The sequence below is a fragment of the Palaemon carinicauda genome, chromosome 10 (genome assembly GCF_036898095.1).
Source record: "Palaemon carinicauda isolate YSFRI2023 chromosome 10, ASM3689809v2, whole genome shotgun sequence".
Taxonomy (NCBI): Eukaryota; Metazoa; Arthropoda; class Malacostraca; order Decapoda; family Palaemonidae; genus Palaemon; species Palaemon carinicauda.
This window is the reverse complement of record NC_090734.1, coordinates 115,996,200-116,009,624: the sequence shown is the minus strand read 5'-3', so window position 1 is coordinate 116,009,624 and position 13,425 is coordinate 115,996,200. Positions and strand designations below refer to the sequence as shown.

General features: G+C 35.2%; 1 protein-coding gene across 5 annotated transcripts in view; it reads left to right on the top strand.

The window, feature by feature from the left end:
- LOC137648688 (organic cation transporter protein-like) overlaps positions 1 to 11,779 on the top strand; it is a 38,749-nt gene extending 26,970 nt beyond the window's left edge. For 4 of the 5 annotated variants that reach the window (XM_068381712.1, XM_068381708.1, XM_068381710.1 and 1 more), the window contains exons 2-13: positions 974 to 1,071; positions 2,001 to 2,106; positions 3,667 to 3,775; positions 4,222 to 4,325; positions 5,023 to 5,177; positions 5,480 to 5,648; positions 5,932 to 6,076; positions 7,444 to 7,742; positions 8,667 to 8,839; positions 9,047 to 9,105; positions 9,418 to 9,537; positions 11,203 to 11,779. In XM_068381712.1, coding sequence (XP_068237813.1) covers positions 984 to 1,071; positions 2,001 to 2,106; positions 3,667 to 3,775; positions 4,222 to 4,325; positions 5,023 to 5,177; positions 5,480 to 5,648; positions 5,932 to 6,076; positions 7,444 to 7,742; positions 8,667 to 8,839; positions 9,047 to 9,105; positions 9,418 to 9,537; positions 11,203 to 11,481 — 1,806 coding nt within the window. In that variant the 5' untranslated portion in view covers positions 974 to 983 and the 3' untranslated portion in view covers positions 11,482 to 11,779. The remainder of the gene's footprint in view (positions 1 to 973; positions 1,072 to 2,000; positions 2,107 to 3,666; positions 3,776 to 4,221; positions 4,326 to 5,022; positions 5,178 to 5,479; positions 5,649 to 5,931; positions 6,077 to 7,443; positions 7,743 to 8,666; positions 8,840 to 9,046; positions 9,106 to 9,417; positions 9,538 to 11,202) is intronic. The other variant, XM_068381713.1, reaches the window with a different exon arrangement.
- The last annotated feature ends 1,646 nt before the right edge of the window (positions 11,780 to 13,425 follow it).

The window sequence follows — 13,425 nt, the reverse complement described above, 5'->3', positions numbered from 1 at the left end:
TATATATATATATATATATATATTACAAGCTAAGCTATAACCCTAGTTGGAAAAGGAAGATGCTGTAAGCCCAAGGGCTCCAATAGGGGAAAAATAGCCCGGTGAGGAAATGAAACAAGCTTTAGCACTACCCAAGACTAGAGAGCAATGGTTTGATTTTGGAGTTTCCTTCTCCTAGAAAAGCTGTTTACATAGCTAAAGAGTCTCTTCTATCCTTACCAAGAAGAGAATAGTCGCTGAATAATTGCATTGCAGTAGTTAACCCCTTGAGAGAAGACGAATTCTTTGGTAATCTCAGTATAGTCAGGTGTATGAGGACAGAGGAGAATGTGGAAAGAATAGGCCAGACTATTCGGTGTGTGTGTAGGCATAGACAAAATGAGCCGAAACCAGAGAGAAGGACCCAATTGTTGGTTGGTGCCCTGGTCAACCTACTACCTACAATATATATATAAATATATATATATATATATATATATATATATATATATATATATATATATATATATTCTCACTTTCTAAGTGGGGATACCTTAACGTGGTGAAAGGGTTTATGAATAGCTATAATCAGCAAAGCTATACTAGGTTGGTTTGCTGTGAGCGATCAGATGAAGTCTGCCACCATCACCAATCTGCAGTGGCCAGCGTGGTGATGAAATATGACCAAACCTTAGACATGAATAAGGACATGTCTGAGGTCTCTGTCCTGCAGTGGCCTAGAAACAGCTGCATTTATTGTTGTTGTTGTTGTTGTTGTTGTTATATATATATATATATATATATATATATATATATATACATATATAGGCCTATATATATATATATATATATATATATATATATATATATATATATATAGATATATATATATACATAAATTTGAAACTTCCATTTATTGTTCCCGGTCTGTAAAATTGTGCCCTAATTTTAAAAAATGACCTTTTTTGAAAAGCAGTTTCTTTCTTTTCCACAGGGTTGAGAAAATGAACAACGTAGATGGTTTGGATGATTTTCTTACTAAATTAGGCACAGGGAAATGGAATTATCTCTTCTTCGCTACTTCTGCTGCAGGTAAGTGTGTGTGTGTGTGAGAGAGAGAGAGAGAGAGAGAGAGAGAGAGAGAGAGAGAGAGAGAGAGAGAGAGAGAGAGAGAGAGAGAGAGAGAGAGAATGTTAAATTTTTGTCCATATGAAAGTGTACCATTCTTCATAGCACCTCTTCTTATAATCACTGGTTAATTTGACGGTGAAAAAAAATCATGATCCATTTAATGCTAACTATAATCCTAGTTTTTTAGCACTTTATATCATATTAGGATGATATTAGTTAACATATATATGCACATGTATATGTATATGTGTATATATACTGTACATATGTATTTATATATAAATATATATATATATATAAATATATTTATATACATATATATATGTATATATATACATATATGTATATATATACATATATATATGTATATATATACATATATATGTATATATACATATATATATATATATACTGTGTATATATATATATATATATATATATATATATATATAAATGTGTGTGTATATATATACATATATATATGTATATATATATGTATATATACATATATATATATATATATATATATATATATATATATATATATATATATATATATATATATATATATATGTGTGTGTATACATACATATATACATGTATATATACACACAGGTATATATATATATATATGTGTATATATACACACACACATATATATATATGTGTGTGTATACATATATACATATATGTTTGTATGTATGTTTATATGTATATACATATTTTTCAGTATTCCGTAGATTTATGTCACTTTTGAACAAAAAAAAACCTATCGCTTTCTCCCTATTTGAACATTATTTCCTTTCCATCTCATGTCTCCATATCTCGGCTAGTTAGGTCACTGAACTGACCGTTGGCTTAGACGCCTTGTCAACTTGCTTTCCTTTCAGTTCCCGGCGTCCTTCCGATCTACCTAATTGGCAGCGAGTTCCTCAACTCCGTGACGTCATTTTCCTGTGCAGTCCCAGATGACAATCGGACCTTGCCATTGAATGGGTTAGTTAAGTAGTTTCCCTTCATTGTTATTTCTAGGTGTTCATGTGTATGCTATACAAAGCGTCCAAAACTTATAGTCTATTTTTTTTACATTGTTTTCATTCATTCATCTTGACAATATAGATGACTTTTTGTCTATTTCTCCTCCATCGGGAACAAAATTGATAATTCAGAGACTAATCTCGTGGAGATATTGTGTTATGGTTATATATCATCAAGGACGTCACAGAGACTATGATAGTCTGTCAATGATGCCACCTGTTCCATATTAAATTTTCAATGTCACAGTTTTCATAACAGTCTCTCAATGATGTCATAATTTTCACGATAGTCTTTAAATGACGCCATAATCTTAACAATCGTTCCACAATAACGTCAGTTTTCAAAATAGTCTCTCAATTACGTCACGATTTTGTCGATAGTCTCTCAGTAATGTTACGGTTTTTACGATAGTTTCTCGATCAGATTACCGTTTTCACTATAGTCTCTAAATGACGTCACAGTTTTCACGATATAGTCTTAATGACATCTCTCAATTACATCAATATCTTCTTGATAGTGCCTCAGTAACATCATAGTTTTCATGCTTCTCAACGATACTATAATAAACCATTTAATGTCACAATAATCATTCAGTGACGTCACTAGCATCCCAATCGCCATTAAGCTCCTTTAATTATGTTGCAGTTTCATGACTTTCATCGTCGAGTGACTTTACCAAGTATCTCCCTTCAATGGTGTCTGTTACTCACTGAGTGATGTCACAGTTCCTCGGTAATGTCACATATACAATAACAGCCACTCAATGATCCTACAGTTATTGGGATGGTTTGTAAACTATAGTCAATTTTTTTTGGCGAGGCAGATTTGCACCGATTCGCAGGGGTGCCCTTTTAGCTCGGAAAACTTTCCTGAACTCTGATTCGTCGGAAGTATCCGGACAAAAGTACTTCCGACCAATCAGCTATCAGGGAACTTATCCGACCTTAAAGGGCACCCCAACTAGTCGGTGCAAATCTGCCTTACTAAAAATAATTGACTATAGTAAGCATTTGGAAGGAGCATACCTTTACCAAGAACATTGACACACAAACCACTGGATTGGTATCGTGATCTGGAATAAATCTAATAACAGATGAAACTTCAAGTATTTTTGAACAGACGAACCACCAACAAATTTTAAACAGACAAACAGAAAATTATTGGAGGCTCATATGAGACGCCAGCCTTACTGAAATATTCCCTAATTAATGTCAGAGTTGCTATGACGGGTTCAGAGTTATTTTAAAATTGTTACGGCAGTCTGTCAATTATGCTAAAGTTGTTGTTATACTATTTAATACAATATTTACCACGACAGATCTTTAATGATATATCCCAGCATCAGAAATGGGATGCAAAAGCAATGTCTTTTTGTTGCGTCAAACTTCACTGATACCAGTAGTAGACTGTCTTGGAGGTTTGTTCATTTTATCACTTATAATTACTTCTGTTTTATTGAAAGATTTCTGTTATCTCTGAAGTTTGCCAGCTCTCATTTCTCGCATTGTTCTCCCCAAGCTCCCAATGTGAGATGGTAGAAAGAGATTCCACTGGACATGAGCAAATTGTACCTTGCGAGGAGTGGATCTATGATACGTCCCTTTTTCATTCCACGGTTGCAATGGAGGTAAGCTAGGTTTCTTCTGGTTGTTTCCTGTGGTGGTTTTTATTTTCCAGTCTAGTATTAGTTATCTATATATTTTTATGTAGGAGATTAGATTATCTGACTATTAATCAATAGACAATTTACATTATGTGTGACTCATACCGTCATACGTAGTATTTACGAGTTGAATTATCGTTATTTTCCTGATTACTTCAAGAAGAAAAAAAGCAAATGTGTTGGATTAAGCTCTGGAATAATTGAAATTTTTTTTTAACTAAATAACTAATGAAGTTAAGAAATATTTAAAATTAATTTCAAGACCAAAAGGATTCTTAGTGAAAATGCAGTTACTAGGGAAATATGAGTCATGGATATTTACACTTTTATCAATGACAAAAGACAAAGCTAAATGAATAATTCCAGTTCATTAATATATTTAGTGACAAAATGTAATGTTCCATTTCCAGTGGAACCTTGTCTGCGACAAAGCTCGACTTGCCTCGCTCTTCCAGACCATTTACACTGCTGGAGGCTTCATGGGGGCCATGGTAGCTGGAATGGCAGCGGACAGGTTGGTATCATAGACTTGATTTGGAAGATACTACTATCATTTAGACCTCTGTATTCCATTGTATTCCATAACCTTTCTCAGGATTCGCAATTTTTGTGAATGCAGTTTATTCTTCCAAGAAAAATCGTGATAGACGTGGGTGCCCCTTTCTTCTGTATGAATATTTCCTTTCCATTTTTCTAATTGATAAAGTAAATCTTAAGTAGAATGTTAGAAAAAAAGTAGATAGAACTCGAGTCACTGGAATTTGGCACTGATATAGTTTTGAAGTTCAAAAGAGAGAAGCTCCAGAGACTAGTGAAAGACGGGAAACATTGAATAGAAGAGGCATTGTAAGGGTGAGTGGAGTTCAAGTTCACAGAAATAAACCTAAATGCCATGATAAGTGCAGTTAGCTATCACATGGAATCTAAATGTTTTTGATATAGTAAAAAAAAAAAATCAAAGAAATATAGGAAAGGACTTTGCAAGAATAGCTTACATATCATATGCATGAAATGATGTGCAGTAACAGACTGGTTATAAAATATGGGTAGAAGTGGTTTGTTTTTTGGTAAAGTTTCAAATCTTATTTAGAGAATTGAGCACAATTTCAGTCCCCTAGTACCACAACTGTTGAAATACTGCCTTAGAGAAAGGTATTACATTAGGAAAACCTTTTTTTATATCTAACAATTTGTTTCATTCTTGCCTCCAGATATGGTCGACGCTGGTGTATAAGAACAGGTACTTTGTTTACGATATGCTTCACCATAGCTCTGGTGTTTTCTCCATGGTTTTGGCTTGTTGTGGTGGCTAGATTTTTCTTGGGAGTATTTAATACCATCATGGTTGGCCCTGCTTTCATAATCTGTAAGCTATTGTCCATTCAATGTTCTTATGGTCTCATAGATTATTAGTGAGGTGTTATAATCTGTTATTATGAATAAAGATACCTCTGGAAATCCTGGTTCGGCTTCTCTGTATCATTTCTCTTATTGAATATTGTAATTTGAATAAAGAAGGCATTTCCAAATTCCTTGGGTTATGAATAGAGTAACTACCTGGCTTTTGTCTAGTTAACAATAGGAAAGTTTTATTAATATTCAGTTTTTGAAAATCAAAAGACAAATCTGATGTTTTAAGGATAATCAATATGGTATTCTGCTTTACAGCTATGGAAATATGCAACCCAAGTCTGCGTCCAACTGTAGGCATTTTTCTAGCCTTGCCCTATGCCTTGATGATGATAGGTATAGCTGGAATAGCCTATTGTATCAGGGACTGGCGTTTACTACAAGCCGCCGCCTCCTGGCCTTGTCTAGTGATTCTAGTGCTTATGTAGTGAGTAAATTGTTGTCTACCAATTGCTCTGACACAGGGTGCATCTGTGTCTGAGCTCTTGACCTGCACTCCCAATGTCCAGTTGAGGAGACATTATGCATTCTTTTAGTATGAGTATAGATTTCCTTTTGCTATTTATGTAATTATAGGCTATGAATTAAATTGATTACTGCGAAGCTTTGACGGACCATTAATCTTTCATAACAAGCAACCAGTAGTGCTCATGATCATGTATGATTACAGAAGTATGTACTGAACATAGAGAGTAAACACTTTCTCCCAGCCTAATAGATAAATCTCCGCGGTGGCTCATTGTGAAAGGACGTCTGGATGAAGCCATCATCGTTCTTCAGAGAGCTGTGCGACTCAACCAGCCCAACTTCGCTCTAGATGTGGATGTCAGTTCAGTAGTTCATTCTATATATCAGGTATGCTGATTTTGTATTAGTATTCTTGAATTTACATTAATACTCTTTAGCTATGGTAAGCAGCTCTTCTAGGAAAAGGACACTCCAAAATCAAACCACTTTTATTTAGTTTTGGGTAGTGCCATAGCCTCTGAACCATGGTCTTCCACTTTCTTGGATTAAAACTCTTACTTGAGGGTACACTCGGGCATACTATTCTATCTTATTTCTCTTCCTCTTATTCAGTTTTAAGTTTTCATAGTTTATATATGAAAGATCTATTTTAGTGTTGTTAGTCCTTAAAATATCTTATTTCAGTTGTTCATTACTTCTCTTATAGTTTATTTAATTCCTTGTTTCCTTTCCTCACTGGGCTATTTTCCCTGTTGAAGCCCTTGGGCTTATAGCATCTAGGGTTATAGTTTAGCTTATGATGATAATAATAATAATAATAATAATAATAATAATAATAATAATAATACAGTTATTGTGTAAAAGATATTTATGTAAATAATAATAATAATAATAATAATAATAATAATAATAATAATAATAATAATAATACAGTCATTGCGTACAGGATATTTATGTAAATACTGATATGTACAATTGGACACAGAAGTCCCTGGCACTCTTCTCTCCGAAGAAGTGCACCTTGTCACACCCTTACTTCGCGGCGAGTAACGAAACAGACAGTGTAGGAAAAGATGGCAGAGATGATGGGCGTGGCTAAACACAGGAATTTGTCGCACAGAGAGGGTGTGATTGGGTGCATTTACTCAGAACAAGGTGTACCAGGAATTCCTGTGTCCCACTGTACCTTTGAAAAGTTAAAGACTGTGTATTGAATTGTATTATAAATCTAATTCATACAAGATGAGAGTTCCTAGGTTGTATGGTCATCAGTATGAACATGTTCATATATTCTTTCATCCACTTCTATGATATTTCTTCTCCTAATGCCAGTTGTTAATATCAGGTTTTCATTGTAATATATATAGTCTTTCCTTTCTATCACCATTTAATCCAGTGCCATCTACAAAAAAAAATCCACATAGTTTTATTTCTATTGCTAAGGACTTACACCTATAAATATTTCTACATTACAGTGATAAAAGACTAATCAAATTCATCTAATTTTCATTTAAATACTTCTGACTGTAATGTTTCCATAACATAAAAAAACGTTCATGTCTATCTGCTATTTCTCTCTAGATCTGTATAGATGCACATGGCAGTATACCTTTATATTCATCAACTTGAAGAACTATTTTCCCACGGGCATCATTATTCATTTTCTTATGATTCGAGATGAACTCATTTTATTAATGTTTTCCTTCCAATCGCTGAGTAGACACTCAATTAGTATTCCATTTACTAAACCTCAGAAACAAAATGAGACAAAGACTCAGAAGACACAAAATGAACAAAACGAAAGTGGAACTTCACTCCACCTACCCTCTACCAAGACCCAAGACTCAATGTCAGCACGTGGAGGCACAGACCCAAGCTTGAGCAGGCCTCCCAATGCCTTGGGCCTAGATGACGGCATTGGTCCGTGGTGGGCGGCGCCTGTGGCTCTTCTGAGAACAAAAATCATCAGAAAAATGACGCTGGTACTGGTCACTGTGTGGCTTCTGCAAGGAGTCGTGTACTTGGGATTACCACTGAGTTCAAGCTCCTTCAGGTGAGAGAAACTAGGTTTAGTTTGATCTTTAATCGTTATTGAACTTGAAGATAAGACTTCTTCTTCTTTCCCACCGTTATCCCTACATGAGGGTGGAGGGTGTCGGTTGCTGATACGCCCTCTCCAATGCCTTCTATGAAAGGCATCCTCTTCCACCAAACCTCTTTTCTTGAAGAGTATAAGCCAACATATCTCAGCTATTAGTAGAGTTGGCAAATCACTAAGGGTATCTCATGCCATTATACATTAATCTAACTAAGCCTTAAGTTGAGTTTTTCAAAGGGCTGGTTCTATGGAAACGTTCTTGAGTAAAAGAGTGGCAAATGGAACAATAGAAAGGCCAATGATACGTGACAGACAGGTGAAAAGAACATCAAAGTCAAACGGAAAAGAAAATAAAAGACATTGTTGAGTGCTATTCGGATACGTTAACGAATCTGCAGTAGTTATAGTGAGAAATTTTTAATCAACAAACTTGGTAGTGGTTCGTTTTAGTCGTACCTTTCCTGACAAAATTCTTCTGTATCTACAGTCGCACTGGTGACCTGTTCTTGTGCTTACTGTTCCTTCTTAAGTTTTTCATGCATCCAAAGTTCCCAAAGAGAAGATTTATATATAAAATTAAGCTTAGTGGTAAGAATGCTCAACACTACTGTCTTTCAAAAACAAGTCTGAAGTTCAACGAGGAAAACTATTAATTCTTCATTCCATATCAGATTTGGATTTATAGAAAAGGATTTCATAAAAAGATCATGTCCAGAAATAAAATTACAATTCAAAATACTCTTGACAAGACCATTACATATATTGTTAGACCTGATGAACGTGATACTAGTAGACTCCACATATTTTCCATCCTTCGATTTGGGGTGCGGACAGTCGTCTCAAGAAATAGCCGTAATCATAATTCTCTCATATTCACAGCTCCCCGTTTCTCTACATGGCCTTGCTGGGAGCCTTTGAGATACCCGCTTACAGCTTGACGGCTCCGATCACGAAGCGAATTGGAAGAAAATCAGTTGTCACTACCTGTCTCATGACTAGCGGAGCTCTTCTTCTTTCAGTTGCTGGATTTTTGTTATATCATATCACGAACGGTGAGTTGGTTAAACTTTTCTGAATGTCAAGAAGACCATTTCTGTATATACAGTATGTACTGTCGTTCCTTAGTAAACGATCCCTTTGGAATGTGGAAACGTCATTGATAAGGATTAAGCTGGCTTGATACCAACCAGTACAGGCTATTGTTCCTGGACCGTTCTATCCTCCAAAAGCATACAAGTGATTTTGACATCCTATTTCAGAATGGCTGCACATCGGCATTGTCATGATCAGCTACCTGTTGGTTTGTACGGCTTACCAGGTAAGGTATTAGCTGGTTTGGTACCTGTATATCCTCCTTGAGCGAATCATTCAGATTTTCATAAGTATAAAATGCCATACCGAATACAATTTAAGAGTTTTGATATTTGCAGTTAATAAAAATAAAACAGCTCTTTCTATATAATATATATGCTAATCAGTTTATTTTAGTTATCCGCTAAAATATACTAAATTTATAACTGAATAAAATGGAGACCATTTCTATACAGTTAACTTCTAGTTTTTTCAAGTCTAATCATATTTCTAGTAGCGCTTCTCATTTTTGGGGCTTTTCTCTTATTTATCCACACAGGTAAACTTCCTGTATGCTCCAGAACTATTTCCAACGACGCTGCGACCTTTGGGCTCAGCTGCCTGCACTCTCTCCGCTTATGTGGGCTTCAGCATACCTCCCTTCATTACGTATTATACGGTAATTCATTTCTGCCAGGCTGCCGGAAAGCGGCTACTTTCTTCCATGTTCCCAGGATACTTGTGATGCCTCCATTTACTCTCCTCTGATGCCAGCTCTGGAATTCATTTTCTGCTTTCCCTTTCTCAAGGCTTTTGCTGTCTTCCCTCCTTTAAGAGTTAAGTCTGGGGGGATTTCCTTTGGGGTCAATATATTCTTCATTTGCTTATTATCTCAGGCTTTTATTTCCTTATTCTATCATTCCTTCGTACTCTTATTACCTTATATTCGTCTTTCGTCACAGTATTATTTCTTAATTATATTATTCCCTTATACTTTTACTATCTGACATTCGTCTTTCACCAGTCTTATTTCCACATTCTCTCATTCTTTTATTACCTTGTATTCTATTTTCCTGACAATTATTCTCTCAGTCAATGAATCCCTCATACCCTTCTTCCCCCATTCTCTTCTTTTAAGCATTTTTTTTTTCTTAATTAGGCCTAGTTGAGAAAAGGTTATCAGGGGGGCCTATTTGATCATACTCTACTTGGAAAAATGCATAAGTAATTTCTAATCACATTTCTGAAATCAACTGATGATTGTCCAAACAACTGCTTCTTCAGTGGTAGGTAGGGCTAAGCGCTAGAGCAAATTAACATTAAAGAAGTTGAACAGCTAAGTGGTAAGAGACTAGGGAAAATGGCGATGTAGAATACTGAAAGCCATGTAGCTAGTGTCTGGAGAAATGTTGCAGGGAACCAGGGAATGTATGTGAGTTTAAAAGACGAATTAGAAATGTTTCCATAACACACTGGTATGCAAAGGTGTGAACGATTGGTTGGCAAAGCAGGACTGAATTGAAAACGAATGACCACAAGGCTGTGTGCAATTTGGATTGTGAAGACGTGAGCAGACTTGAAGCTTGGATGTAAAATGAGTCGATTCCAATAAAACCATAAATACAGAGAGCTGAAGGTGGTGTCTGGAATGGTCTCATTGGAATTGATGTATATCCCACTTAACCTTCTGCTTAAATTTACCTGTAAATGCCGTATTGCTGCCTGTGTGGATGTAGATATACACAGAGGCTTTTGTTGCCTGAGAAAGATCTTTGAAGGGAAGTCGTCACCATAGACTTCACACTACTGCTATAAATGGAACCAGTCCTTCTGCAGGAAGATAATCCAAGATAGCTACACTGAAATGACATTGCAACTTCTTCTGGGACACAGGTTGATCTCTCTTATGCCAATATGATTAACTACAATTGCCAATTTTCTTTAGGATAGAGGTCCTCTGGCTTTTGGCTACATAGTTGTTTATAAGACTATAATGATAGGATATAATTGTAATTGTATTTATGTGAAGCTCTTTAAGTAAGACATCCTTTCTATGGCTTCTTTTCCTGATCAGTAATTTCAATGTAAAACTATAGTTTCAAGAATTTTCAATTTCTTGTTTTGAGGAAATTAGAATGCTTTTGTAACCTAAGATAATTGTATGGCAATTTATTGTTATTTTATTCATGTACATATACTATTTGTGTACTTAACGATCCAATAATGTTTCATTCTACTTGCATTATAAGTAATTTTTTTGTTGTTGTAGTTACTGTACTTGTTTTCATGATTACCCAAATACCATGTTCTTTAACTAAAAACAGTAACTCTTTGACAATTCCAGTATGGAAACAACCTAGCATGGGTGTCAGCTGCTGTCTTTGGAAGCTGTGCTATTGTGGCTGGATTGCTCGTGTTCCTGTTGCCGGAAACCAACGGCCGTAACCTTGCCGAAACTGTAGCAGACTTGGTGAATCGCTTGGAAGAAGAAGAGAACTTGCAGTCAAATGGAAACGGTACACAGCCAGCCAGCCACCTCACCTACGGAAGTGATGGCGACTCCTTCAACAAGTCGAGAGTCAGTACGATTTCGGGTACTTACTGCAATGCGGGTTATACATGACTTGTTTTCTATGAGTTACTTAGACAGACGGGTAACTATTGTGTTCCTCTGTTTCTGTAAAGTTTGGTCAATGTATTATGACCAGGTTGGATCTTTACAGTCGCTACCACGGTTCATCACATTTGGTATCATATGCTTCATGCAATTTGCGACATTATCATCTTCATTACCATCAATACAAGTTCATCCTCAAAAGTTTGTATGATGCATATTTTTTATAACTATTACTATTTTTACCGATTAACACTAAAGGAGCTCTATGTATTCATCTCTAGCACACATAAAATATTCTATATAAGTATCGTTTTTTTATTTAATACTTAATCCCAAATAATTCTTCAGTGGCTACTTTCCTCTTGGTAAGGGTAGAAGACTCTCTAGCTATGGTAATCAGCTCTTCTAGGAGAACGACACCCCAAAATCAAACCATTGTTCTCTAGGCATGGGCAGTGCCATAGTCTCTGTACCACGATCTTCCACTGTCTTAGGTTAGAGTTCTTTTGCTTGAGGGTACACTCGGGCACACTATCCTATCTTATTTCTCTTCCTCTTGTTTTGTTAAGTTTTTATAGTTTATATAGGAAATATCTATTCTAATGTTACTGTTCTTAAAACATTTCATTTTTTCATGTTTCATTTCCTCTCTGGGCTATTTTCCCTGTTGGGGCTCCTGGGTTTACAGCATCCTGGTTTTCCAACTAGGGATGTAGCTTACCAAGTAATAATAATAATAATTGATCAAATATTTCTGGGTATTAGGAGTAATAAATGAAAATAGGATTAATTGAGAAAGAAGACTCTAAAATACCACTGCTTCATCTTGTTATCCTTTTTGTTCTTATCCTACATAATCCTGATGCAGAAATAGCAAGATGAAATGCCTCATCCTATTCTCTTTCTAACAAATGAATTTCTTCTATTTCCCCACTTCTTTCTTTTTATCATTCCAGTTTACCATCCTCTATTTTGTATTAGTTAAGCTAATCTAGGTTAACTTGAGATGGTGTAGGCTAAATTAGTTTAACTTGGTTGGATTTAGTTAAACTACATTGCTCGAAGATAAATTAAAGTTTAGTATGTGGCCTACCTTTCGAGTATGGCCTACGAAATTTTATCTGTTTTAGTATGTGGCCTTACCTACTAACCTAACCTAACAAGGCAGGTAGGCCACATACTAAACCAGAATAATAAAAGGTAGGCCACATACTAAACCAGAATAATAAAAGGTAGGCCACATACTAAACCAGAATAATAAAAGGTAGGCCACATACTAAACCAGAATAATAAAAGGTAGGCCACATACTAAACCAGCACCAGTTAAATTATCTTTTCCTCATTTATGACAAATAAAAATGAAGGAAATTGTGGGACTCGGATGTATTCAGTGGCATTTTCATGGGTTTTTGTGGAAAATGTCTTAAAAAATTTTTTTACATTTGTTGTTGTTAGGTATTTTGATGTTTTAGATTTATTTTAATTTCCATTTCTATGAATGCACTGCCATTTTATAAGGATAATGATTTCTATGTAATGTTAGGATTTAGGTAATTATAGCCATGGGGTTAGCAATAAATAATCCCCTATTGGCATTAGACTCTGACCCGTGATCGAATTATTGTTTCGTTCCAGCTAAAATAACATTAAACAAACTCCTCAAGATCGGGGGACCCATAATGAAAAAAAAAAATAATTTGGTTATATACTAGCATAAAGAGAACACAAAGAATTTTCTATTAAAATATTTACCCAAAGTATTATAATAATTTTCTAAATTAATTGAATAAATAGATAAACAATTAAGTATTAAGTTTTGCGATAACAAGCGGTTTGAAGGACAGTGGTGTCTTTAGACAAGAGGTAACTTCCAGCAATCGTTCAGTAAAACTAATTCATTTTTATATAAGCAGCCGCTCAATACACAACGCAGAAACGTTTTTATTGTGT